The sequence below is a fragment of the Nyctereutes procyonoides genome, unplaced genomic scaffold (genome assembly GCF_905146905.1).
Source record: "Nyctereutes procyonoides isolate TBG_1078 unplaced genomic scaffold, NYPRO_anot_genome, whole genome shotgun sequence".
In the NCBI taxonomy this organism is placed as follows: Eukaryota; Metazoa; Chordata; class Mammalia; order Carnivora; family Canidae; genus Nyctereutes; species Nyctereutes procyonoides.
The window spans coordinates 41,027,249-41,053,084 of NW_026575051.1; the positions used below are offsets into that span (position 1 = coordinate 41,027,249).

General features: G+C 35.8%; 1 protein-coding gene across 5 annotated transcripts in view; it reads left to right on the forward strand.

Moving 5' to 3' along the window:
• Nucleotides 1-21,444, forward strand: part of TTK (TTK protein kinase) — a 43,473-nt gene extending 22,029 nt beyond the window's left edge. For 3 of the 5 annotated variants that reach the window (XM_055329523.1, XM_055329520.1, XM_055329522.1), the window contains 10 exons: nucleotides 1,004-1,130; nucleotides 5,015-5,104; nucleotides 9,321-9,478; nucleotides 9,607-9,758; nucleotides 10,993-11,117; nucleotides 13,113-13,193; nucleotides 17,688-17,864; nucleotides 18,220-18,304; nucleotides 18,619-18,716; nucleotides 20,860-21,443. In XM_055329523.1, the coding sequence (XP_055185498.1) occupies nucleotides 1,004-1,130; nucleotides 5,015-5,104; nucleotides 9,321-9,478; nucleotides 9,607-9,758; nucleotides 10,993-11,117; nucleotides 13,113-13,193; nucleotides 17,688-17,864; nucleotides 18,220-18,304; nucleotides 18,619-18,716; nucleotides 20,860-20,946 (1,180 nt within the window). In that variant the 3' untranslated portion in view covers nucleotides 20,947-21,443. Of the gene's footprint in view, nucleotides 1-1,003; nucleotides 1,131-5,014; nucleotides 5,105-9,320; nucleotides 9,479-9,606; nucleotides 9,759-10,992; nucleotides 11,118-13,112; nucleotides 13,194-17,687; nucleotides 17,865-18,219; nucleotides 18,305-18,618; nucleotides 18,717-20,859 lie in introns of all 5 variants that reach the window. The other 2 variants (XM_055329521.1, XM_055329524.1) reach the window with 2 other exon arrangements.
• Nucleotides 21,445-25,836: the final 4,392 nt, after the last annotated feature.

The following is a 25,836-nucleotide window of genomic DNA, read 5'->3' on the forward strand; positions in this document are numbered from 1 at the left end:
TTAGAGAATACCTTAAGTCCATGATGCCTTTTGCTTTTCATTTTCATAATGTAAATGATCTTAGATCTTAATTAGAACTGGCCTTATAAAAGAGGTTTTATAACCTGGTCTCTACCAATTTAATACAGTTATATATTACAATATATTAATATATTGCTATATATTACCTCATTTTATACGTGGAATATTTTATTTTTTTTTAATTTTTTTTTTTTTTATTTATGATAGTCACACGGAGAGAGAGAGAGAGAGAGAGGCAGAGACATAGGCAGAGGGAGAAGCAGGCTCCATACACCGGGAGCCCGACGTGGGATTCGATCCTGGGTCTCCGGGATCGCGCCCTGGGCCAAAGGCAGGCGCTAAACCGCTGCGCCACCCAGGGATCCCATATATGTGGAATATTTTAAAGAATGGTTGCTCCCTAGAATCATGATGTATTTTTTTGTGAAGCCAGGTTATTTATTATCTACAAATATTTGTAGAATTCCATTGTGCCAACCACCATTCTAGGTGTTGAGGATGTGATAGTGAATAAGACAAGCAAAGCACAAATGTGAATTCAACAGCTTTAAGCTCAAAAGCCAAACTCCTCTAATATAATTTTCTTTCAGATATTTCTAGCAGGCCATTGTAGAACATAATTGTTAAAAAGCACTCATAAGCTCTACAACTAGCCCTAGGCTAATGTTTGCCTTGGCTAAGGCAAAAGTCTTATAAAATAATCCCAAATCCATATTTTAAATGCCATCTTATTAATCTTACTAGTTAGGATTTTTTGTCTAGGGACAAAAATTACTTTCAGAAAGAATTGCCACCAAATGAAATTTTTGGTGATGGTGTATTTAGAATAATTAGCTTAGCTAGCTATATTACTAAAACTGACTTGGATTCTGTTTGATGTAATGCATTTAAGTTTATGTGCATCTTTTAAAATCATACAAAAACTAAATCAGAATCTTGTTTACAATTTTAATGTTTTAAATTAAAACTGTATCCTTCCTAGTTTTAGAACTCCTGTTGTAAAGAATGACTTTCCATCTGCTTGTCAGTTGTCAACACCTTACAGCCAGCTTGCACATTTCCAGCAGCAACAGCAGCAAATACCTGTTACTCCACTTCAAACTTTACAGGTTTGATAAGCTTTATTTATGATGGTATATGATTAAGGTATGATCAAATGTAAAGATTTATTTTCACAGCATCTTGTTGTTAGGAATGATCTTAAGAACTTGTCCATTCCTAGTTCAATGAGGCAAAACACTTTTCTAATGTCTCATAAAAATACCTTGTGACTTTAGGAGGTTAATTATTAAAAGCTAATGAAGTTTTTTTCATTAACTAGGCCAAAAGATCCACTTTGAATAGCTAGACAAAATTTCTCTGTAATTTAGGTTACTTTTTATTCCACTTCACTATTTAAGTCTGCTATTACTGAGCATCATCATTCATTGGCTGATTAATTTATAGGTAAGTTTTCAAGAATATCAGAATAGCAGTATGAGATGCTACTAAAATATAAAGTAATTATAAAAATGAAAGAAAAATTTTTTCCTGGTGAAGTGATTGTATTGTTATCTAGAGAAAAAAACACTCTCCTGATATCAGTACTAAAATTAATTTCTAATAACTATCTGAGAGGCATCTTAATAACTGGTAGAAAGCTGAACTCTGAAGGGAGACTTTCTGGCCATGAATCTTGACCTCACTACTTAACCAGCTCTGTGATCTTTTGTAAGTTACTTAAATTTTCCATACCCCTTTCATCATCTATAAAATGGGAATAATAAAGCTACCCACCCTATAGGATAATTGTGAAGATTAAATTAATATATATGTAACTTTTATGAAAGAGCCAGTTACTTAGTAAATAATAAAAATTAGTAGCAATTGTTATTTAAATAAAACAGCTAAAAACTAATTTAAAAAAGCCCATACAGGTAATTAGCTATTACAAATTAAGAGATAAAAAAAATTAGCTGGCAGAAGGTAGAACAATGGTCATCAGTATCTAGAGAGAGGCAGGAATGGAGAGTTACTGTTTAATGGATGTAGAGTTTCAATATGAGATAATGGATGGTAGTGTTTGCACAACAGTGTGAATGCACTTAATGCTGCCACTGAGTGGTATACTTAAAAATGGTTAAAATGCTAAATTTTTATTATGTGTATTTTGCAATTAAAAAAAGAACAAAAAAGGGGCGCCTGGGTGGCTCATTTCGTTAAGCTTCCAACTCTTGGTTTCAGCTCAGGTTATCATCTCAGGTTCCTGAAATCCAATCCTGCATTGGGCTCCATGCTCAGTGGGGATTCTGCTTCTCTCCTTCATTCTCCCCTTCTCCCCTTGCTCACGTACTCTCTCAAATAAGTAAATCATTTTAAAAAAGTACAAGAAAGCTGACAATAGGTTATACTATGAAAAGAGGAATAGTGTTATTCAGAGAATAAATTACAAAGGAGAGAAAGATGATCAAGTTTGCCTATGTATACTGATTCAAAACACATTTATTGAGTTACTACTCATGTCAGGACCCTGTTTGAGTTGATTTCTACAAGTCAAGTCATGACCAAGTGGAGTTGCCAGGAGCCTTCTAGAAAAGTCCAGTGTCAGGAGGAAACTGAAAAGGGTCTAGAGTGTGACTGGAGCTCAGGCAGAGGCGAGGTGAATCTTAGGGTTCTGCTGGGCCCTTTATTTTTGCTTATTTATTTATATATGTATGTATGTAAGTGGATAGGCTCCATACCCAGTGTGGATCCCAGCCTGAGGCTAAAACTCAACCCTGAGATCAAGACCTGAGCTGAGATCAAGAGTCAGATGCTTAACCAGCAGAGCCACCCAGGTGCCCCTCTGCTGGGCCCTTTAAATTTTACCCCAAGAGGGATAAGAAGCTGTGCTACAGTTGGTAGCCGGGAAGTGAAGTGATCTTATTTGCACTTTGAAAAAATTACTCTGGGGACGCCTTCTCCTTATGGAGAAGGAGATTTCAAGAGAGAGTTCTACCATTTGGGATCTAAAGTGGCTCAGTGGTTGAGCGTCTGCCTTTGGCTCAGGGTGTGATCCTGGAGTCCCGGGATCGAGTCCCAAATTGGGCTCCCTGCATAGAGCCTGCTTCTGCTTCTCCCTCTGTCTACGTCTCTGCCTCTCTCTCTCTGTCTCTCATGAATAAATCAATTTTAAAAATCTTGAAAAAAAATTACTCTAGCCATAGTGAGGAGGATTGGCTAAGGGGCATGTGGATGACCCATGTAGGAAACTGAGCTTCATATTGGTATTGAACCAAATAAGTCAGAAGTACTTTACCCTCAAAACTGTCAGCAGTTAGAGGGAGGAGATATTGAACTGCTTTCTCCCCTCTCAGGAATTTTAAGTTTAAGTATGAGAGGATCCTCCAAAATGATGAGGGATGGGAGCAGGTGGTGAAAAACTTTGATGAAATTTTAACAATGAAAAATAAGAGGTACATATTTCAAAGCCTAATACTTGCTTAAAGAAAGCCTATTTCATGACTCAGCAATGTTTTTCTACCCTAGAGGTTAAAGAAATTAGAATCCTTATCTTTTACGTTATGGAAAAGGAGATTTCAAGAGAGTTCTACCATTTGGGATCTAAAGCAGGACTTGGTTAAACTGACATGTATTCAGACCTTGTTTCAACTTCGTGAATGAGCTAGCAAGGTGCTTTTTGTGTCTTCAGTTTCCTTGTCAGTCTCAAATGATTCCTTTCACTGTGCTCCATCGAGCAAAGCATTCATATGTTCACAGAGAGCTCTAGCATAAGGGAAGAGAAGAGGGGACTTGTTGCAATAGGATATCAGCTGAAAGTTTGCTGAAGTTTGCTGAAGTGGATGCTGAAGTTCAAATCAACTATCATGTTGAACATCACCCAGCAAAAAGAGAGCATTGCTGAAATTCACATTTATCTGATTGACTCTGAAGCTATAAGTATCTTAGAACACTGCTTTCTTTATAATGTAATGCTAAATGAGAAAGAGTATAATTGTTTATATATGTAAATTAAGAGGTTTATGTAAGAAAAAATAATGTGAAAAGTAATAAGCCTGTGAGTTTGGATATTAGAAGAGATCTTAAGTCTTCTATTTATTTATGTTTCTAAAAAATATGAGTGAACTAATGTAACATTGTATGTCAACTATACTTAAATTTTAAAAAATTCTTAAAAAAGAAGTAGGAGGGGATACCTGGGTTGTTGAGCGTCCAAGTCTTGGTTTCAGCTCAGGTGATGATTTTGGGTCGTGGAATTGAGCCTTTAGTTGGCCTCCATGTTAAACACAGAGTCTGCTTGAATTTTGCTCTCCCTCTGCACTTCCCCCATCCCTCTCTCTCAAATAAATAAATAAATAAATAAATAAATCTTAAAACATAAATAAGGTGCACCTGGGTGGTTCAGTCAGTTAACTGGCTTCATCTCAGGTCATGCGATTGAACCCCATGTATTGGGCTCCCTGTTCAGAAGGAAACCTCCCTCTGCTCCTCCCCCTACTTGTGTGTCTTTCTCTCTCTCTCTGTCAAATAAATAAATGAAATTTTTTAAAAAAATAAAAATTTAAAAAGTAGAGGCAAGTTAGAGGGGGACACCTTGGAAGTATATATATTAATAAATTTATTTCTTTGACTAAAATAGAGTAAACTTTGTCTTTAAAATATTGTGACTAAGGACGTCTGGGTGGCTCAGTGGTTAAGCATCTGCCTTTGGCTCAGGACATGATCCTAGAGTTCTAGGATTGAGTCCCGCATCAGGCTCCCAGCATGGAGCCTGCTTCTCCCTCTGCCTGTGTCTCTGCCTCTCTCTCTCTCTCTCTCTCTCTCTCTATCGTGAATAAATGAATAAATAAATCTTATAAATAAATAAATAAATCTTAAATTGTGACTAATATCTAATTACTTAAAATTTAAGATAATATCAAAATTAGAAGCATTTCACACTGTACTAAATGCAGGATAATTTCTCAGGCATATTCTTTGTACCTTTGAATCTTTATATTTTTTAATTACTTAGATTTCAGCATCCTCAACAAATGAATGCATTTCAGTTAAAGGAAGAATGTATTCTATATTGAAGCAGATAGGAAGCGGAGGCTCAAGTAAGGTGAGTATCTTAAATATGTAAGAAAAATATTTTAAACTTCCTTTTCTTTTTTACCTTTTGGGGCTCTTTTTCCTTGACACTTAAGGTCCTGCCTTGTTTTTGAGCCAAAAAAATCCTTCTCATCCCCTGCTCCCAGTCCCTCTGTCCAACAAATGACATATCTCTTTAGGCCTATCTCTTCATTTCAGTTCTCTGTTCTTCCTCTGATGTCCTGTGCTCCAAATTTCTTCTCTAAATGATATTAACATTGACTTTGAGATGGCAAATGAAGCTGTGGATTATCACAAAACAATCTTGTGTAAATAATATTTTAGGATGGTTCAGCAAGATATTTGACTAATATTTTGAGTTTTTTGGGTTTTTCTTTTCAAAAACAATAGTAATGTGAATTTCTGGAATTGGAATAGACCATTTCCTAAATTTATCTGAGTGATAATTTTTACGGTTCTGTTTCATTGAGTAAAAGGCATCTCAGAAGAGTTGTCTATACTTACCATCTTCAGTTCTTCTCATTCTGTCCTCTTAAATCTACTTAGATCAGATTTTTATCTTCATCATTCACCAAAACAATTGTTATCAAGATTACCAATAATCTCCATGTTTTGCCAAATCCAGTTCTTAGCTTTAATTGTGGGTTACTCCGCATTTAGGGCAGTTGATTGTTCTTTCCTTGTTGAAAGTTTTTTTCTCCCCACTTGGCCTCTCTCCGTTTTCCTCTTCTCCAACTGGCCATTCCTTTCCAGTCTTCTCCATGGCGTCCCAGAGCTCAGACCTTGACCTCTTCTCTTTCTAAACTCACTTTACTCCTTAGGTTTGTCCAGTCTCGTGGTTTTAAATATCATATATATGCTGACAATTCCCAAACATATATTTAGCTCAGACCTCTCCCTTGAATTCCAGATTTGTATATCCAGTCTGACTCCTCAGTTATCTCTTCTTGAGTGTCTACTAGGTATTTAAAATTTAAAATGTCCCAAACATAACTCTGGCTCCAAAGTCTTTCCCAGTTCAGTAAATGTCAACTTCATCCTCCCATTAGCTAGGCCAAAAATTCTGGAATCATTGACTTCACTTTCTCTCACACATACATCCAATCAGTCAAGCAAATCTTGGAACACATGGGTGGCTCAGCGGTTAAGTGCCTGCCTTCGGCTCTGGGCATGATCCTGGAGTCCGAGGATTGAGTCCCACATCAGGCTCCTCTCATGGAGCCTGCTTCTCCCTCTGCCTATGTCTCTGCCTCTCTCTCTGTCTCTCATGAATAAATAAATAAAATCTTAAAAAAAAAATCAACAAGTTTTGCTGGTTCTACCTTAAAGTATATCTAGCACCTGACTATTTCTCACCACCTCCACTGGTATCACTTTGGTCAAAGCATCTGTCATCTTTTCACCTGGTTTATTATAATAGCCTTCTAGGTAGTTTCATTGATTCACTCCTTGTTCTCTTGGTGTATTTTCACAAAAGGGTCAGTTTTCCTCCATATATCCTCATATCTTTGCTTAAATGTCTTCTCAAACAGGCTTTCCTTGACCACAGTCTTTAGTACTACAACTCCTACCTTCCAATCACTGGTGAGCTCCATTTCCTCCTGTGTTTTTCTCTGTAGCTCATCTTTTTAGTGTGCTCTGTAATTTATATGTTTGGTTTGTTGTTTGTATCTTCCTGCACTTGAATGTGAGTTCCATCAAGATAGAGATGTTTGTCTGATTTGCTCAATCATGTTTGCTCCGTAATCTGGAATAGTGCCTATAATGTAACAGTGAATTATTTTGTTGAAGGAATGTCCCCACTCAGCTGTTTTGCTATTATAAGTTAAGGATGATAATGATATATGAAGCAAAACCTGTTGGGTTTAAGTTTTACTGTTATTTTCTAAGCCAGCTAACAATAACTAGATTTAAGACTGTCTTATTAACTTACGATAAATAAGGCATGTAAATTAACCTCTGTAGCAACTGTTCAATAATATTAGTTTCTTTTTTGTATAAGTTTTCTTCTTTCTGTTGCCTCAAATTTCAGGCATGAGAACAAAGGAACAATACAATTGATTTTTATCAATATATTTGAAATATCTGATTTAGTAGCTTTACTAGAAATTCTTTGGTTAATATTTATTATTTCTTTAGCTATATTTGAATAATGTCAAGGTGCAATATTTAGTGGCATGTTATCAGAGGATGTAAAATAATCTTGCTGATGTTTTATTTTTTTATTTTTTTAAAGATTTTATTTATTTATTCATGATAGAGAGAGAGAGAGAGAGAGAAAGGCAGAGACACAGGCAGAGGGAGAAGCAGGCTCCATGCTGGGAGCCCGATGCGGGACTCGATCCTGGGACTCCAGGATCGCGCCCTGGGCCAAAGGCAGGTGCTAAACCACTGAGCCACCCAGGGATCCCCCTTGCTGATGTTTTAAACATTTTTTCCTTGGAGCATAATGAAGATGTTAGCTTAAGTCAAGGGCCAAGTGATAAAGCTGTGACTGGTCTATGGTTTTTTTAGTGTGGTTACATTATCATTATTTAATTATCATGGTAGAGTTGACAAAATCAAAATACTTCAGGGAAAGAAGGTAACATGCATTATGAAACTAACTGTTTATGCTCTAGAGTTTAGAGAGTGACCAACTTATACTGTTGTATTAAGAGCATTTGGAAAGGTCATGGGGACTAATAGGAATGGTCATGACACTGGCCTTTCATTCTTTCATTAACTTTCCATGAAACTGAAAATTATAACTGATAACTATTTCTATGAAATGAAAATAAGGACTACCTAATCATCAGTTATTGCAAGAGTTTTGCCTGAGCAGGGGCAATAGGGGAGTGAAAGTATATATGTGCAAAAAGTTGATTTAAAAGTTTTCATTTCCTCCAAAACTTTGAGAACTTACATAGTTTTAATATCCTGCAAATCTTTTTTCTAATACACCCAACAACTTTAATAGGTTCTAAAATGTCCACTTTATTCTGTACTAATTGTCCTTAATGATAATAGCTAACTTTCCTGTATTCTGAACACATCATCTTGGTCATCCTTCCAACTTTATGTGGTAGGTACTATTAACAAAATTTTAAATGTCATAGAGTAGTAGATACTCTCAATTCTCTGAGGTTTGTAAAGCTATTTACCTTATATAAAGTGGCTTTATATGTTTTAAAATTCCTTTAATCTCTTCCCTTGCTATTTTCTGCTGTCTCTTGCCCTATCACTGTTTTAAGGTCCATCCCTTGTCTAATTTGCTATGTATGCAGGTAAAACCAGTAATACTTTGTTAGAGTTTTGAATTTAGAATTTTAAATATCTAAGCTTATTAATGCATCTGCATTGCACAAATCTTATGTACATTTCTGTTCTTTTCTTATTTCTTGCCCTGACCTGCCGGGTAGTCAAAGTCAAGGTTAAATGGCTTTTGAATAAATAATATTTTACTTCAGTGTGTCTAAAGGGATAAATGAATATAATTTTTCTTGCTTACCCTGGCATTCATTCATATTTGTGTTCATGCAGTTCAGAAGTGTCATCCCTATTGCATGTTTTCTGAAGGTCGGACACATTAACAGTGTTTTCTACTTTTCACAATGTATTATCTGTCCCATTAGTATTGCTTAGAAATTGACTACCACTATAGCCAGAGCAGTTTGACCTGGACCTCAGAGATCCTGACAATGGGCTTATAGGAACATCTTGTTCTTGTCAACTTGATGTTACAAATTGGAACTACTCCACTTTTCACAACTGAATATACAGATAGCTTACAATTATTACATATTTTTAAATATTCCCTACCGCATGAATAAAATGTTAGTTCCAGGCACAAAGGAAGAAACATCATCTGTTAAATGAATTAACTCTTTATGACATCCTTTTGATGTTCTTAACATTTTGAACGTCTTCTTTAGGTTATTTTCCTGGTTAAGGCATCCAATAGTGTTATAAATATATATATGAAATTTAAATTCTATATCTTACATGTTAATATAAAAACTTCTTAGGTTTATCCCTTTGCATTATTGAATACTCATTGTCATAGATAGCTGAGAATGGTCTGTTAACTCTCTTAACATATTTTCCCTTTAGTACTCAAAAATAAGCCCAGACATGTTTAATTATTCATATTAGTATTCCTTAACTTAAAATTTAATAAATTTAGAATTATTATGATAATATGAAAGTAGTACATTCTAAACTTTTTCCTTTGTTCTAATATATAGGTATTCCAGGTATTAAATGAAAAGAAACAGATACATGCCATAAAGTATGTAAACTTAGAAGAAGCAGATAATCAAACAATTGAGAGTTACCGGAATGAAATTGCTTATTTGAATAAACTACAACAACACAGTGATAAGATCATCCGACTTTATGATTAGTAAGAATTTTTTTTAATTTGAAACGAAAAATATTTTTGCTGTAACTCTTTAGACTTAGTACATCTTAATAGTATAACCTAACCATGTATTGTTTTGGGTTTTTTTGTTTGTTTGTTTTTAATGGCAGTGAAATCTCGGACCAGTACATTTATATGGTAATGGAGTGTGGAAATATAGACCTAAATAGTTGGCTTAAAAAGAAAAAATCCATCAATCCATGGGAACGCAAAAGTTACTGGAAAAATATGTTGGAGGCAGTTTATACAATTCATCAACATGGTATTTTAAAATCTCTTTATATGCAGAGTTATACTAATCATTAATAATGTTATCAGAGAAATATACCTATAATTTTTAGATATTTGTTATTAGCACCTTTAGACTAGATAAACTAAATATTTGGAAGCTCATTTGAAGATGAAGGGACAAAAAACCATTTCTTTAAAGCACTATTTACCAAAGGATATCGTGCATGAGCTCAAGTCCCTACATCCATAATGCATGCATAATACAAAATGTACCCATATCTTTATTAGTATTAACATAGTCCATTATCCTGGGTCTCCATGTAGTTCACTTATAGCAGATCTGAGACTGTAGGGTTCAGGCATCCCAAAAATCTGAGATTTTTATTTCTCTCATTCTAGTCATTTTGTATTGTGTGCCTTGTGTGGGAGTTGGTTTTATTTTTTCAATTGTTAGCCCTTAAGTTGTTTTTTTCACTTTAGTTGGACATGGTTCTTTTTAGGACTTCTCTGCCTTTACCTTTTCCTTTTTAAAAAATAACTGTTAACCTAGATAATTATAATTCTTTCCCTCATGTCTCTCTATAAGTTAAAGGATAATTCACTAGTGATTAAGATTAGGGTTGTAGGGATAGAGGAGACAGGAGCATTAGGGTCTTACCACCCGGCAGTATAATTTATGATGTTATCTAGTGGGTGGTGAATCATAGTGGTATGATCATAAACTCAAGCCAGACTGCCTGGATCAGGTTATGGCCTTGTCACTTTAGGCTGTATGATCTTGAACAAGTTACTTAAACTCTTTGCCTTAATTTCCTCTTAAAAGTGGGGATAATAGGGGATCCCTGGGTGGCTCAGTGGTTTAGCGCCTGCCTTTGGCCCAGGACGTGATCCTGGAGTCCTGGGATCAAGTCCCATGTCAGGCTCCCTGTATGGAGCCTGCTTCTCCCTCTGTCTGTGTCTCTGCCTCTCTCTCTCTCTCTGTGTCTTTCATGAATAAATAAAAGTAAATAAAATATTTAAAAAAAAAAGTGGGGATAATAATAATACTTAACTCCATGCTGGTATGAAGATTAAGTGAGTCAATATAAACAGCAAACTTAGAATAGTGTCTGGCACATAGCAGTGCTCTATTTTTTAGAAAATATTAAAAATGAGCATTTTATTTGATTGACTAAAGGAGTCAACTCTACTGGTAGATTATGAAATATTTTTGTACTTAGAATGCTTTATATTGTCTAATATTGCAGTGGATTTTTATTTTGAAGGCATTGTTCATAGTGATCTGAAACCTGCTAACTTTCTGATAGTTGATGGAATGCTAAAACTAATTGACTTTGGAATTGCAAACCAAATGCAACCAGATACAACAAGTATTGTTAAAGATTCTCAGGTAAGACTTAATGAATGGTTGGTTACCACACATTGCAGTTCAATTCCTGTAAAGTCTTTTGCTAATAGGGATTTTATTTTTTCCATTCACATTCTTCAAAGAATTTGAACCCTTTTTATAAGAATAAATATTTTGGGATCCCTGGGTGGCTCAGCAGTTTAGTGTCTGCCTTCGGCCCAAGGCATGATCCTGGAGTCCCGGGGTCAAGTCCCACATCGGGCTCCCTGCGTGGAGTCTGCTTCTCCCTCTGCCTGTATCTCTGCCTCTTTCTCTTTATCTCTCATGAATAAGTACATAAAATCTTAAAAGATTAAATATTTTAAGAATTAAAACCATATTTAAAGTGTATAAAACACTGTAGTATAGAAAGTCAAGATCAGGTAGAAATAAATCCAGCAATTTTGAAAGATTTTCCTGTAGCTGAGGTAGAGAAGCAGTAATACCTGTCTTGGAGATCATCTTGCCCATGATCTTGAATTCACCTGAAACTTATTCTCAGAGATTCCTGGTAGCAACCAACGAGGAAATTGCAGTTACTTGTTTTTCATTGTCCATGAAGTAAGATTATTTCATTCTTCTGAAAAAGTAAAGCTTTTCCTATCACTTACATTTAAAAAAAATTCTTTTTTTCAATAACTTCAGTTTTTTTTTTTTTTTTAAAGATGTATTTATTTTACAGAGAGAGTGTGCAGGAGAGCATGCACAAATCAGGAGAGGGGCAGAGGGAGAAGAAGAGAATCATCAAGCAGATTCCCCACTGAGTGAGGAGCCCAAGGTGTGGCTTGATCCCAGGACCCTGAGATCATGACCTGAGCCAAAATCAAGAGACAGCCGTTTAACTGACTGAGCCACTCATGTGCCCCTGAAAAAAATTTTAAGTGGGCCTTCAAACATCATAATGAATACTATACTCAACTGCATTCTTCTAAAAGGATATGCAGTTACAAACTTAATAAATTTATTCCCATAAAAACCAAGGTGATGACACCAAAGAATTAGTAAAAAGAATTTTGCTTGGAGCCAAGATGATGTGTTCCACATATGCAGATTTCTGGTGTAGATCTGCCGTAATCCTAGACATAAAACTAGACCTTTTTTAGGAGAAATAGGTGGACAACATGCCCTTGAAACATTTCTATTTGACAGTGACTTCTCGTTATATCAAAAATGCTGCTGAACATTTGGGCTCCTGGGTGGCTTGGTCAGTTGAACGTCTGACTTCAGCTCAGGTTATGATCTCAGGGTCATGGGATGGAGCCCCAGATCAGGCTCCCTGCTCAGTGGGAAGTCTGCTGCTCTCCCTCTGCCCTTCCCCCACTCACGTCCTTGTGTGCCCACACTCTCTAAAATAAATAAATCAATCTTTAAAAAAAATAAGATAACGGTTGAACATTTGGCTGTAAATCAACTTGAAGGTATCCTCTATGGCAGGATCCTAAAGTACAGGTATTCTGTGTTTGAAAACAGAACCATTTGTTTTAGAATAAAATAAATGCTTTGTAAGATTGGCATAATCTGACTGTGGAAGCTTTTGCATGATTTACATACCCACCCCATCTCACTCTGGACATGGGCCCAGGGAATACTTGGAGACATAGCTAGAGTTTTGATTGGTTGGTTGGTTGATTTTTTAAAAAAAGCATTCTAGGTCTATTCCACCGCAGAAATGAATAATTGATATCAATTCCTTCAAAGTTTATGGCTATTAATATAATTTTAGCCTCGATAGTTTTATGGTCGTTGTTCGCCATCATCTTAGAAAAAGCTGAGCATTCTGAAAGGAATAACTTTCCTGATTATGAATCCAATTTACTTTGCTGGAGTTGTGAAGAAATTTATGTCCTAATATTGTTGTCAGTTACTTGAGTTTTTAAAAAATATTACTACAATATGTAATTATTCAAGTTTCCAAGAACCTGACATTTGTGTTTTAAAAAAGCTAAAGCAGAATGAAGTATTTTCATTGATTTGTGTTTTCTGTGATTTGGCATACAGGTTGGTACAGTTAATTATATGCCACCAGAAGCAATCAAAGATATGTCTTCCTCAAGAGAGAATGGAAAATCCAAGTCAAAGGTACTATGAAGGTTATTTACATCCCATTTAGCTGGCATCAGTAAGGAATGGACTATTCTCTGATTAAACTTAACAGCTAACTCAAAGTTGCTTAAGTTCTAAAACTTTTTAGGCCATTATAGAGACCTTGCTTTCTTAAGCAAATTGTCATGGAATTCAACTTCACTATTGTTTATTGATTTGAGACTGTTCTTTTATATGGTGATGTCTCAACAGTGTGCTCCAATGAGAAATGTTTCTAGGATATTTTTAAATTTTAAAATTAATGCTAGAAATTTAGACTAAATTAGCTCTGATTTGGACCCCTTAAATGGCATTGAATTGATAATTGATAAGTCTTGTTTCCTCTTTGATTCTTACATTTTATCTCTTACCATTTATTCATTTGTGAATTCTTCATTTCCAAGTACAATTCTAGTATGTAATTTTTTCCCAGCCGGCCACAGGCTACTTTCCCACTTACCTTATTTCACCAGCTCAGTGAGCTTTGTGTTAGCTTCACTGGTGTCCCTCGTTGAGTTCCTTTTGCCTGCCAGGATGCCTCTGGCTCCCGAGCTAGTCCTTCTTGCTCTGTAGCAGTGTCACCAAGTGTGCACAAGCACACATTGTTGTCCAGGGACCTGCAAGCAATAGAGGGGCGCCTGGGTGGCTTAGTCACCTAAGTGTCTGACTCTTGATTTTAATTTAGGTCCTTTATCTCAGGATCATGAGATTTGAGCCCCACGTCAGGCTCTGCACATTCTCGCAGGGAACCTGCTTCTCTCTCTTTTTCTCTCCTTCTGCCTCTCCTCCCCTCCTCCCACTTGCATGCACTCTCTCTCATAATAAATAAATCTTTAAAAAAATAAAAAGTAATTGATTAAATGGGAAAAAATATAAATCAAAACATCGTCTAGCTCAAAGTCTAGCTTGATAAATGTGTATTTACTAATTATATTTTCCTTCCTAAAAAAACTGGCTTCTAAATATTTTCTCAAATAAGTGGTATAACATTATGTCAAATAATTTCGCTTATGAAATTCTTTTTATAACTCTTTAGCTTCCGCTTTTCTTTTAATACTTAGATTTGTTATCTGTCTTTTCTTTTTCATTAGACTTATTAAGGTTTTGTTCATTTTAGAGAACAAAGCCTTCATTCTATTTTCATTTGCTCTGTAATTAGTTTCTGCTATTTATTATTTTTATTTCCTTCAGGTTTCTTTTTTTCCTAGTTTTTGGATTTAAATAATTGCTAACTTAATTTTTATATTCTTATTAATTAAAACATTAAAACTGAATTGTGTGAGTTTTTACTTTAACTTCTATTTATACCTTTTTTGTGGTGTTTCTTATTTTCATTAATTTCTAAAATTTGCAATTTCAGTTTTAAAATACTTTGAAATAATATATTTTTTAAAAAATAAGATTTATTTATTTATTTTTATTTATTTTTTTAATAAGATTTATTTTGAATTGCGAGTTCAGATTTTTTTCAGTTGTCAACTCAGTGCTTTAATATTGTGGGTAAATTGCCATTCATTTGAAACACCTGCTATCCAGTGGCCTTAATGATTCTGAATAGAAAGCAAATTTTTTATCCCAACACATGAAGTAATCTCTGCTGATAAAGAGTTCAAACCCCTCCCAGTCTAGCTCTGTTTCCAAATTATTCTCCAATGAACATTTGTTGGCTATTTGGAGTTTCTGTTCTGAAAATCAGGCACATTCACTATTCTCCCCTGCTTTATTTTCCAAATGACTCTACAGGATTTTTGGCTGTGGTAGTTTGTCCCCATTCTTATTCTGGGGTTCATGGGTATGGTTTTTTACTTAGTTTTGTTATAAATGTTTTCTCTATGTATATATAGTTTTGCTACCAGGCTTTTCTGTCCATCTTATCTGGGGATTTGGACAGATTGAAAAACTATGCTGCAATCTCAAAAGCAAACAAATAAACAGCAGAAACAGACTCACGCATACAGAGAACAATGATGGTTGCCAGAGGGAGGGGGGTAAGAGATTGGGCAAAATGGGTGAAGGGGAGTGGGAGGTACAGGCCTCCAGTTACGGAATAAATAAGTCAGGGGATGAAAGGCACAGCATTGAGAATAGAGTCTGTGGCATTGTAACAGAGTTGTGTGATGACAGGTGGTAGCCACACTTGTGATGAGCATAGAATAGTGTATTGAGTTGTCAAATCACTATATTGTACACCTGAAACTAATGTAACCTTGTGTGTCAACTATATTTCAATTAAAAAAATAAACAAGGGCACCTGGGTGGCTCAGATGGTTAAGTGTCTGCATTTGGCTCAGGTCATCCTCTGGGTCCTGGGATCAAGTCCTGCCTTGGGCTCCCTTCTCAGCAGGGAGCCTACTTCTCACTCTCCTGCCCCTCCCATTTTTCCAAAATCTGAAATCCTGTTTTTTTTTTTCATTAAAGATTTTATTTCTTTATTCATGAGAGACAGAGAGAGAGGTAGACATGGGCAGAGGGAGAGGTAGGCTCCCCGCAGAGAACCAGATGTGGGATTCCAGATCCCAGCACTCCAGGATCACACCCTGAGCCAAAGGCAGAGGCTCAACTGTGAAGCCACCCAGGCGGCCCTTGAAATCCTTTTTAATCCATGATTTATTTAGAGATGGATATTTCCAGATTTTTAAGTTGGAGGAAGAAGAGGGTTTTTAAATTATTATTTTGATTTTTTAGTTTTCTTTGTGTTAAGATAGTGGATCTGTTTTATCTGCCATTTTCTAAAAGGCATGTTAGAATCTTTTTACCATTTCCCCCAAAAGAATTTGATATAGTTCTTACTTAATATAGTTGTATTAAATGTAGTTTCAGTGCATAGGAGTTTGTGAGTATCATCTCTTCTTGGTTGGTTGTGCCTTTTTTATTATAAAATGGCTTTCCCTCTTCTGTTAAAAGCATTTTTTTTTTGTTCTCTTTTTCTAATATTAACATTCCTATTCTTTCTTTCTCTCTCTGGTTTTGTTTTGTTTTGAAGTTATATGTGCCATTTCTTTTTCCTTATTTGGTTAACTGAACCACGCTAGTGCCTCTTTATTTTGTTTTAATAATATGTTTAGTATCTACCTTTTATTTTTATTTTTTAAAGATTTTATTTATTTCTTCATGAGAGACACAGAAAGAGAGAAGCAGAGACACAAACAGAGAGGGAAAGAAGCAGGCTCCATGCAGGGAACCCGATGTGGGACTCAATCCCTGGACTCCAGGATCACACTCTGGGCCAAAGGCAGATGCCAAACCGTTGAGCTACCCAGGGATCCCCTAATATCTACCTTTTAAAGAAGAATTTAAATATATTATGCCCACTGCTATGTTTTGTCTTATTCATGTTCATTTCCAAGTCAAAATGATAATTATATAATAATATTACATTATTTCTAATGAGATTATTTGATGCAAAGAGCACTTAAATAATAAGTAGCATTTCTTGTTTTCTTATTATACCCAGAAATTACTCTCTATGCTTATCTGTATCTCATGGTTATATCATTTAATCCCCATGACAATGTACTTTTATTATTTTCTATTTTAGAGAAGAGGAAGTGAAGCTGCATAGAATTACTAGCTAGTAATAAGGCCAGGATTCAAATCCAGCCCAGCCTGATTCTATAGTTTGTGTTCTTGGGTTTAGGATAGCTCAATTTAACCTTTTTAAAATCTATGCATACTTATATGTTATGAGTTTACATAAAAATTTATCATAATCCTGGGGTGTCTGGTGGCTCAGTAGGTTAAGCATCCAACTCTTGATTTCGGCTCAGGTCATGATCTCAGGGTCATGAGATCAGGCCCATCTTTGGGCTCTGTGCTCAGCAGAATCTGCTTGGGATTCATATTCTCTCTCTGTCTCTCTCCCTCCCTCCCTCTGCTCCTCCCTCAGCTATCCAGCCCATGTTCTCTCAAGTAAATAAAATCTTAAAATATATTTATTATAATTCAATAGTTTTGGAGAAAACAAGTAAATTTAAAACTTGCAGTTGTTTTTTAGTCTTTTATATTTTCATAAGCTGACAGGAACAAAACATGTTTCAGTTCAAATATTTTAATTATGAGTTTGTTGAGAGACTTACAGCTCATCTCTTGATAAAATAACCAAGTATAACAAAAACTATAAAACAATGTTTTTTCATGTAAACTGAATCTAGTGCTTGCCCATTAATTGAGGTTAAGTTATAATTTTAAGTGTTAAGGAATGTATGTGTACATATCTGTGTATAAAATATTCTTACATTTAATTGTATGTTAAAATTACAGTTATTTGGGGTGCCTGGGTAGCTCAGTCAGTTAAGCATCTGCCTTTGGCTCATGTCATAATCTTGGGGTCCTAGGATTGAGCCTCTTATCAGGCTCCCTGCTCTGGGGAGCCTGCTTCTCACTCTCCCTCTCCCTCTCCTTCTGTCCCCCTGACCCCAGCTCATTCTCTTTCAAATAAATAAGTAAATAATTACAGCAATTTACCTTTCTTTTTTTTCCTCCCCTAATTAGATAAGTCCTAAAAGTGACGTTTGGTCCTTAGGATGCATTTTGTACTATATGACTTATGGGAAGACACCATTTCAGCATATAATTAACCAGATTTCTAAATTACATGCCATAATTGACCCTAATCATGAAATTGAATTTCCTGATATTCCAGAGAAGGATCTTCAAGATGTGTTAAAGGTAACATTAGTAGTATATGGATACAGAAGAATAATATTTCAAATACTTAAATTGTTTGCTTAGAGTAAATAGTTGAAATTACTGGACTTATGTGACTGGCTTAGATAGATATATATGGTCTATTGAAAGGAATTGCTGAATGAATTAGATTTTTAAGTCATGTTAAGTTCACTTTGAAGATGTTTTAAGAGTTATGAATACTTGGGGATTTTGCAAAAAGAACTTATAAAATCTTGTTTCTGAGTAGACTATCTGGAAAGCAACTACTATAGTACAATACAATCTTGAAAGATACTTTATATTGATATTACATAAGAAAACTTGATTTAAAAAAAATGAATCCTTATTTTTGTAGTGTTGCTTAATAAGGGACCCTAAACAGAGGATATCCATTCCTGACCTTCTGGTGCATCCATATGTTCAAATTCAAACTCATCCAGGTACTTCTTTGAAAATCAACTTATTAGTAGTTACTAATAATAACAGACTTATAGCTATAACAAAAAATGGAACATGAATTGGCTACTCTTCCAGCATTCCTCTTTCCTTAAGGAAGTTCCTTTTATGCTAAAATACTAAAATAAATTAAATTTTTTTTTTAATGTGCTGGCATTTTTACTTACCCTAGGTAAGTAGCTATGATCAGTGATAAATTACAAGATGCCAGTTATTGTGTTGTTAAACAGAATGTATTTGCATGTGATTTTGTATTTTTTATTAGTTACAGCATGTTAATGATTATATATTTTTACAGGTAACCAGATGGTTAAGGGTACCACTGAAGAAATGAAATATGTTCTGGGCCAACTTGTTGGTCTGAATTCTCCTAACTCCATTTTGAAAGCTGCTAAAGTAAGAATGTCTATCTACATTACTTTTAATGGTTTTGTAGTTTAGTGAATAAGACACTTAAACAGGTAATCCAAAGAAAAGTTGTTCCAGTCATCAGATTAAATATGAAGTATATTTCTACATTTAGATTCTTAATGTATGCTTTTTGACAAATACAGACTTTTACATTCTTGTTCCGCAGATAGCACAATTGAAAGTATATTGTCATATAAGGTGCAATTGTAAGATTGCTGTCAGGTCTCAATTGGAATAAATTTCATAAGGAATTTGTCGTTTAAATCAGCAACATTTTTTTTTAAAAGATTTTATTTATTCATTCATGAGAGACACACACACACAGGCAGAGGGAGAAACAGACTCTATGCAGGAAGCCTGATGCGGGACTCCATCTCAGGATCCCAGGATCATGCCCTGAGCAGATGCTCAACCACTGAGTCACCCAGGTGTCCCATAAATCAACAACATTCTTAAAACAGCTTTCTTTTCTTTTTTTTTTAATTTATGTATTCATGAGAGAGACAGAGAGGCGTAGGGACAAAGGCAGAGGGAGAGGCAGGCTCCATGTAGGGAGCCTAATGTGGGACTCGATCCCAGGACTCCAGAATCACACCCTAGGCCAAAGGCAGGCACTCAAGTGCTGAGCCACCCAGGTGTCCCTTAACACAGCTTTTGCATTCATTTCTTCTAGCCATCTTTTTTTTCCAGAAGCCATCTAGGAGAAATCTCGGTATTTGTTTACAGGCAATGACTTGAAGCTATGTACCACAGTCAGAACATTTCTCAAAGCAGAGGTCTTGGACCTTTCAGCCTTCCAGTGTTTATGTCTATACCACCATATTTGGATCTCGTTGCCATCAAAACCCTAGTCATTCTAGAACCCTGTGTATGCTTATTAACCAACTGGTTGAGTTACCAAGCAGTTACTAATTAATTTCAGTAATAATGCTATTATAAAATATGGGAGCTTAAATTAAAAACACTCTTAACTCTCTGGGTAGGATAAAACTACTCTAAGATGTTAAGAACTTGGACACATTTCTGGAGGAATTTATTATACATTCACTATTATATTCGCATTCATGATATAAAGTAAATTTTTTTCTTACTTATGGTTAAATCAGTGGTTTTAGGAATTCAAATTGAATAAAATTTGTTTTATAATTTTACTCTATATTTCATATCTCCATGTTTTAATTTCCCCCCAGTGTATTATTTAGAGCCTTTTATGAATAAAATTGAGATGAATTAGTTGCCTTTACTTCTAAGGTTATGTGTTCCTTCATGGTAGAGATATCTGTTATCTTTATAAATTAGATGTTGGCTTAACCTTAAATCCTTTACAATATGTAGATGTTAATATAGCTAATTATGTTTATTTATATAACTTGTATTTTTCTAAAGATTTTATTTATTTATTCATGAGAGAGAGAGAGAGAGAGGCAGAGACACAGACAGGGGGAGAAGCAGGCTCCAGGCAGGGACCTGACGTGGGACTCGATCCTGGGTCTCCAGGATCAGGCCCTGGGCTGAAGGCGGCACTAAACTGCTGAGCCAACAGGGCTGCCCATAACTTATATTTTTTTAATGTCATCTGTTTATTAGTTGAAATATCTGAAACTATTTCCTGATGAGTTTATTTTACAGTGTAGCAAGTTATGTAAGACTTGCTTTATTTAAGAAAAAATAAAGGAGAGCAAGAAGGCCTTTAAAATACATATATATGGGAGTGCCTGGGTGGCTCAGTTGCTTGAGTATCTGCCTTTGGCTCAGGTCATGATCCCAGGGTCCTGAGATCAAGCCCCATTTTGGGCTCCCTGCTCAACCTGTTTCTTCCTCTCCCTCTGCCTGCTTGTGCTCTGTCAAATAAATAAATAAAATCTTAAAAAAAATGCATATATATGCTTATAAATGCCTGTTACATTTCTTTTACAGAATTATTGAGTTGTATCTCATGATAGTGAATATTTAGGCCAAGCTAGGTGTTTACAATTCTTATTATCTTCAATAGTTTGTAAAGTAATTTTCTAGTTATAAGAACAAGAGACATTCATTACATATTAGAATATATGTAGTTATCTTTATTCATCTGATAATACATTGAATTTTAGAAGTTGGAAAAACAAGTGTGTGTTTTTCATTTCAGACTTTATATGACCGCTATAGTAGTGGTGAAAGTCATGATTCATCTTCATCATCCAAGACTTTTGAAAACAAGTGGGAGAAAAAATAATTCACAGCTACTCCTAAACTGTCAAATATCACCTGTAAAACATATTGAATTGTATATACTCTTTATTCTCTGTGGAAATCTGCTCTTAAAGACAACTTCACTGAAATGTCAATGGCAGAAAAATTCAGTAGATTATCCTCAAAAGAAAACTGTAAAAATAATAACCACTAATGGTACTGTATAAAGTTGTAGAATTGTTTTCTCTCTTTTATGCTTTCCTGTAAATCTACTCTATTTGATACCATCTCATACTCAGAATAGTGGGCGAACAACTGAAATACATTCTGAAGAACTATGTAAATAAAGCTTTGTAGCATAAAATGACACTAAAATGTAGAAATTGTAATTATTTTCTTCAAGCAAATGTACTGGTGATACGGTGCAAATTTTTTTTTAATTTCTTTTTTTTAATTTTTATTTATTTATGATAGTCACAGAGAGAGAGAGAGAGAGAGGCAGAGACACAGGCAGAGGGAGAAGCAGGCTCCATGCACCGGGAACCCGACGTGGGATTCGATCCCGGGTCTCCAGGATCGCGCCCCGGGCCAAAGGCAGGTGCCAAACCGCTGCGCCACCCAGGGATCCCCGGTGCAAAATTCTTAATAAAAATTGAAGGGATGCCTCAGTGGCTCAGCGGTTGAGCATCTGCCTTCAGCTCAGGGCATGATCCTGGAGTCCTAGGATCAAGTCCCACATCAGGCTCTCTGCATGGAGCCTTCTCCCTCTGCCTATGTCTCTGCTTCTCTCTCTCTGTGTGTCTCATGAATAAATAAATAAAATATTTTAAAAAATTAAGGGAAGGTACAAGACTAGATCTTAGTAAATGAATTTCAAGAAGAGAATTCCAAAGGGTTTGAATTCTAAAATAGATTTCCTAATTGCTTTATGGCACTGATGCAGTCCAGAGTTTTAGGGCTACACTTTGTTTTTTTAATTCTCTCTTTGATTCTTCATAATATCTATTGCATAGTGTTTAGAGTATCGTGCTAGCTTCTGTGGTATAAGATGTATAGGGCATACCCTCACTGTAATTTGCTTGGTAATTGACAAATTACAAATGTAGTCTTAGAGTCTTTGGGACTCAATCTAGTATTCTCTCTCTCTCTCTCTCTCTCTCTCTCTCTCGCTTTTTTTTTTTTTTGTTAAGATTTATTTATTTATTCATTCAGAGAAAGTGAAGAGAGAGGCAGAGACACAGGCAGAGGGAGAAGCAGGCTCCCTGCAAGAAGCCGGAAGTGGGACTCGATTCTGAGTTTCCAGGATCACACCCCGGGCTGCAGGCGGCGCTAAATCGCTGCGCCACCGGGGCTGCCCTCTCGCTTTTTTTTTTTTAGATTTCAATAGACATTTTTTTTTTTTTTTTTGAAGACCTTTTAAGATCAGTTTTAGGTCCACAGCAAAGTTGAGGGGAAGGTGTAGAGATTTCCCATCTAGCTCCTGCCCCAACATATACATAGTATTCCCCATTATCAACGTCCCCTACCAGATTGGTACATTTGTTAAAACTAATGAACCTACATTGACACACCATAACAATCACCCAAAGTCCATAGTTTTACATTACAGTTCGCTTTTGTTGGTATACATTCTATAGGTTTGGACAAATGTTAATGACAAGGATCCATTATAATAATATTATACAGAGTATTTTCATTGCCCTGAAAATTCTTTGGGCTCCTCCTATTCATCCCTCTCCCACCCCTGAACTGCTAATCCCTTACAACCACTGAACTGCTAATTGCCTCAATAGTTTTGCCTTTTCCAGAACATCATATAGTTGGAGTTGCACAGTATGTAGCCTTTTCAGATAAGTTTCTTTCGCTTTGAAAAGATTCCTCTAGGTCTTTTCAGCACCTAGTAATATTCCATTGTATGGATATGGATGTACCACAATTTATGCATCCACCTACTGTAGGTCATCTTGATTGCTTCCAAATTCGGGCATTTATGAATAAAGCTGCTATAATCTATGTGCAGGTTTTTGTGTGGTAATAAATTTTCAACTCCTCTGAATAAATACCAAAGAGCATGTTGGATGGATTGATGGTAAGAATATACTGAGTTTTGTAAGAAACTGCCAAACTATTTTCCAAAGTGGCTGTACCATTTTGCATTCCCTGTGGCAGTGAATGAGAGTTCCTATTGCTCCACATCCTTGTCAGCATTTGCGGTTGTCCGTGTTCCAGATTTTGGCCACTTTAATAGGTATGTGGTAGTATCTCATTGTTATTTTAATTAGCATTTCTCAAATGACACATAATGTGGTGTATTTTTTCATATTCTTACTTGACAGCTGGTACCCTCTTTGGTGAGATATGTCTTTGGCTTATTTATTAAATTGGGTTGTTTGTTTTCTTAAGTTTTAAGAATTTGTATATTTTGGATAGCAGTCCTTTATCACCTGTCTTTTGTAGGTATGTTTTCTCAGTCTGTGGCTTATCTAATTATTTGATATTGTCTTTCACAGAGCAGAAGTTTTTAATCTTAATGTACATTATCAATTATTTCTTTCATAGATTGTAACTTTGATGTTGTGGCTGAAAAGTCATCACCATACCTAAGGTCATCTATTTCCTGCAATGTTATATTCTAGAATTTTATAGTTTTGCAGTTTATGTTACATTTAGGTTTGTAATCCATTTTGAGTTCATTTTTGTGAAAAATGTATAAAATCTGTCTTTAAATTCATTGTTTTTGCATGTGGATGTCTAGTTATTGAAGGGACTGTCTTCTTCCCATTGTATTGCTTTTGCTTCTTTTCCTCCTATTCCCTTACCAATACCATGCTGTCTTGAATGCTATCACTTTATAGTAAGTCTTGAAGTTGCATAGTGGCAGTGCTCCAACTTTGTTCTTCAATATTGTGTTGATTATTCTGGGCTTTTTGCCTTTTCATATAAACTTTAGGATTGGTTTGTAAATATTCATTAAGAAAACTTGCTGAGATTTTGATTGGAATTGCTTTCAATTTGTAGATCACATTGGAAAGAACTGACATTTTGACAATATTGAATCCTCCTGTCCATGAATGGAATACTTCTTCATTTATTCATACCTTGATTTTGTTCATCAGTTTTATACCTTTTTTCATATAGATCTTATATATATATATATTGTGAGATTTATTCCCAAGTATTTAATTTTTGAGTGTGCTAATGTAAATGGTATTTTTTTTAAAGGTTTTATTTATTCATGAGAGACACAGAGAAAGAGAGAGGGGCCGAGACACAGGCAGAGAGAGAAGCAGGCCCAATGCAGGGAGCCTGATGTGAGACTCGATCCCGGGACTCCAGGATCACACCCTGGGCCAAAGGCATGCACTAAACCATTGAGCCACCCAGGGATCCCCTGGTATTGTGTTTTTTAATTTCAAATTCCACTTGTTCATTGCTATATAAAATGATTGGCTTTTGTATATTAACCTTGTATCCTACAACCTTTCTATAATTTTTTTATTAGTTCCAGGAGTTCTTTTGGGTCTTCTACATAGATGATCATGTCATCTGCAAACAATTTATTTCTTCCCTCCCAATCTATGTGCCTTTTGTTTCTTCTTGTCTTTTTTTTTTTTTTTTTTTTGAGTACTTTATACCCCACATGGAACTCAAATTTCACAATCCCAGGATCAAGAAGAGTTGCATTCAGGCTTCCCTCTTGTCTTCTTACACTAGCTGACACTTTTAATATACTATTGAAAGGAGTTGTGAGGCAGCTTTCTTGCCTTGTTTTTGATCATAGTAGCTTCAAGTAGCTTCAAGTATCCTTTTTTTTTTTAAATATTTTATTTATCCACTCATGAGAGACACAGAGAGAGAGAGGCAGAGACACAGGCAGAGGGAGAGGCAGGCTCCATGCAGGGAGCCCGACGCGGGACTCAATCCCGGGTCTCTAGGATCAGGCCCTGGGCTGAAGGCAGCGCTAAACCACTGAGCCACCCGGGCTGCCCAGCTTCAAGTTTCTCATCATTAAATATGATGCTAGCTATATTTTTTTAAAGATTTATTTATTTATTTGAGAGAGAGTTGTGGGGGAGGGCAGAGGGAGAAACTAAGCAGACTCTGTACTGAGCCCTCTCAGTACATGGGCCTGATCTTGGAGATCACAACCTGAGCCAAAACCAAGAGTTGGATGCTGAACTGTCTATCCAGGTGTCTTGCTGTATGTTTTTTTTAATAGATATGCTTTATTAAGTTGAGGAAATCCCCCTTTATCTTAGTTTGCTGAGAGTTTTTATCATGAATAGATGTTAGATTTTGTCAGTTGCTTTTTCTTCATCTATTAATGATCATATGAGGGGTTTTTTGTAGCCTATTGATGTGATTGATTACATTAATTGTTTTTTTTAATGTTGGACCATCCATGACTACTTGGGATAAGCCCAACTCAGTTGTATATAATTCTTTTCATACATTGTTGAATTTGATTTGCTAATATTTGATTGAGGATTTTTGCATCTATATTCATGAGAGAGGGGATCCCTGGGTGGCGCAGTGGTTTAGCGCCTGCCTTTGGCCCAGGGCGCGATCCTGGAGACCCGGGATCGAATCCCACGTCGGGCTCCCGGTGCATGGAGCCTGCTTCTCCCTCTGCCTGTGTCTCTGCCTCTCTCTCTCTCTCACTGTGTGCCTATCATAAATAAATAAAATTAAAAAAAAATAATCCTTTATATTCATGAGAGATACTGGTCTATGGTTTTCCTGTAATGTCTGATTTTGGTATTAGGATAATGCTGGCCTCATAGCATGAGTTAGGAAATAATCCCTTGGCTTCTAGGCTTCTCTCTATCCTATGAACAACTTGTAGAGAATTCATATAATTTGTTCCTTAAATATTTGGTAAAATTTACCAGTAAACTCTGGGCCTGGGACTTATCTGGAATGTCTGAATTAT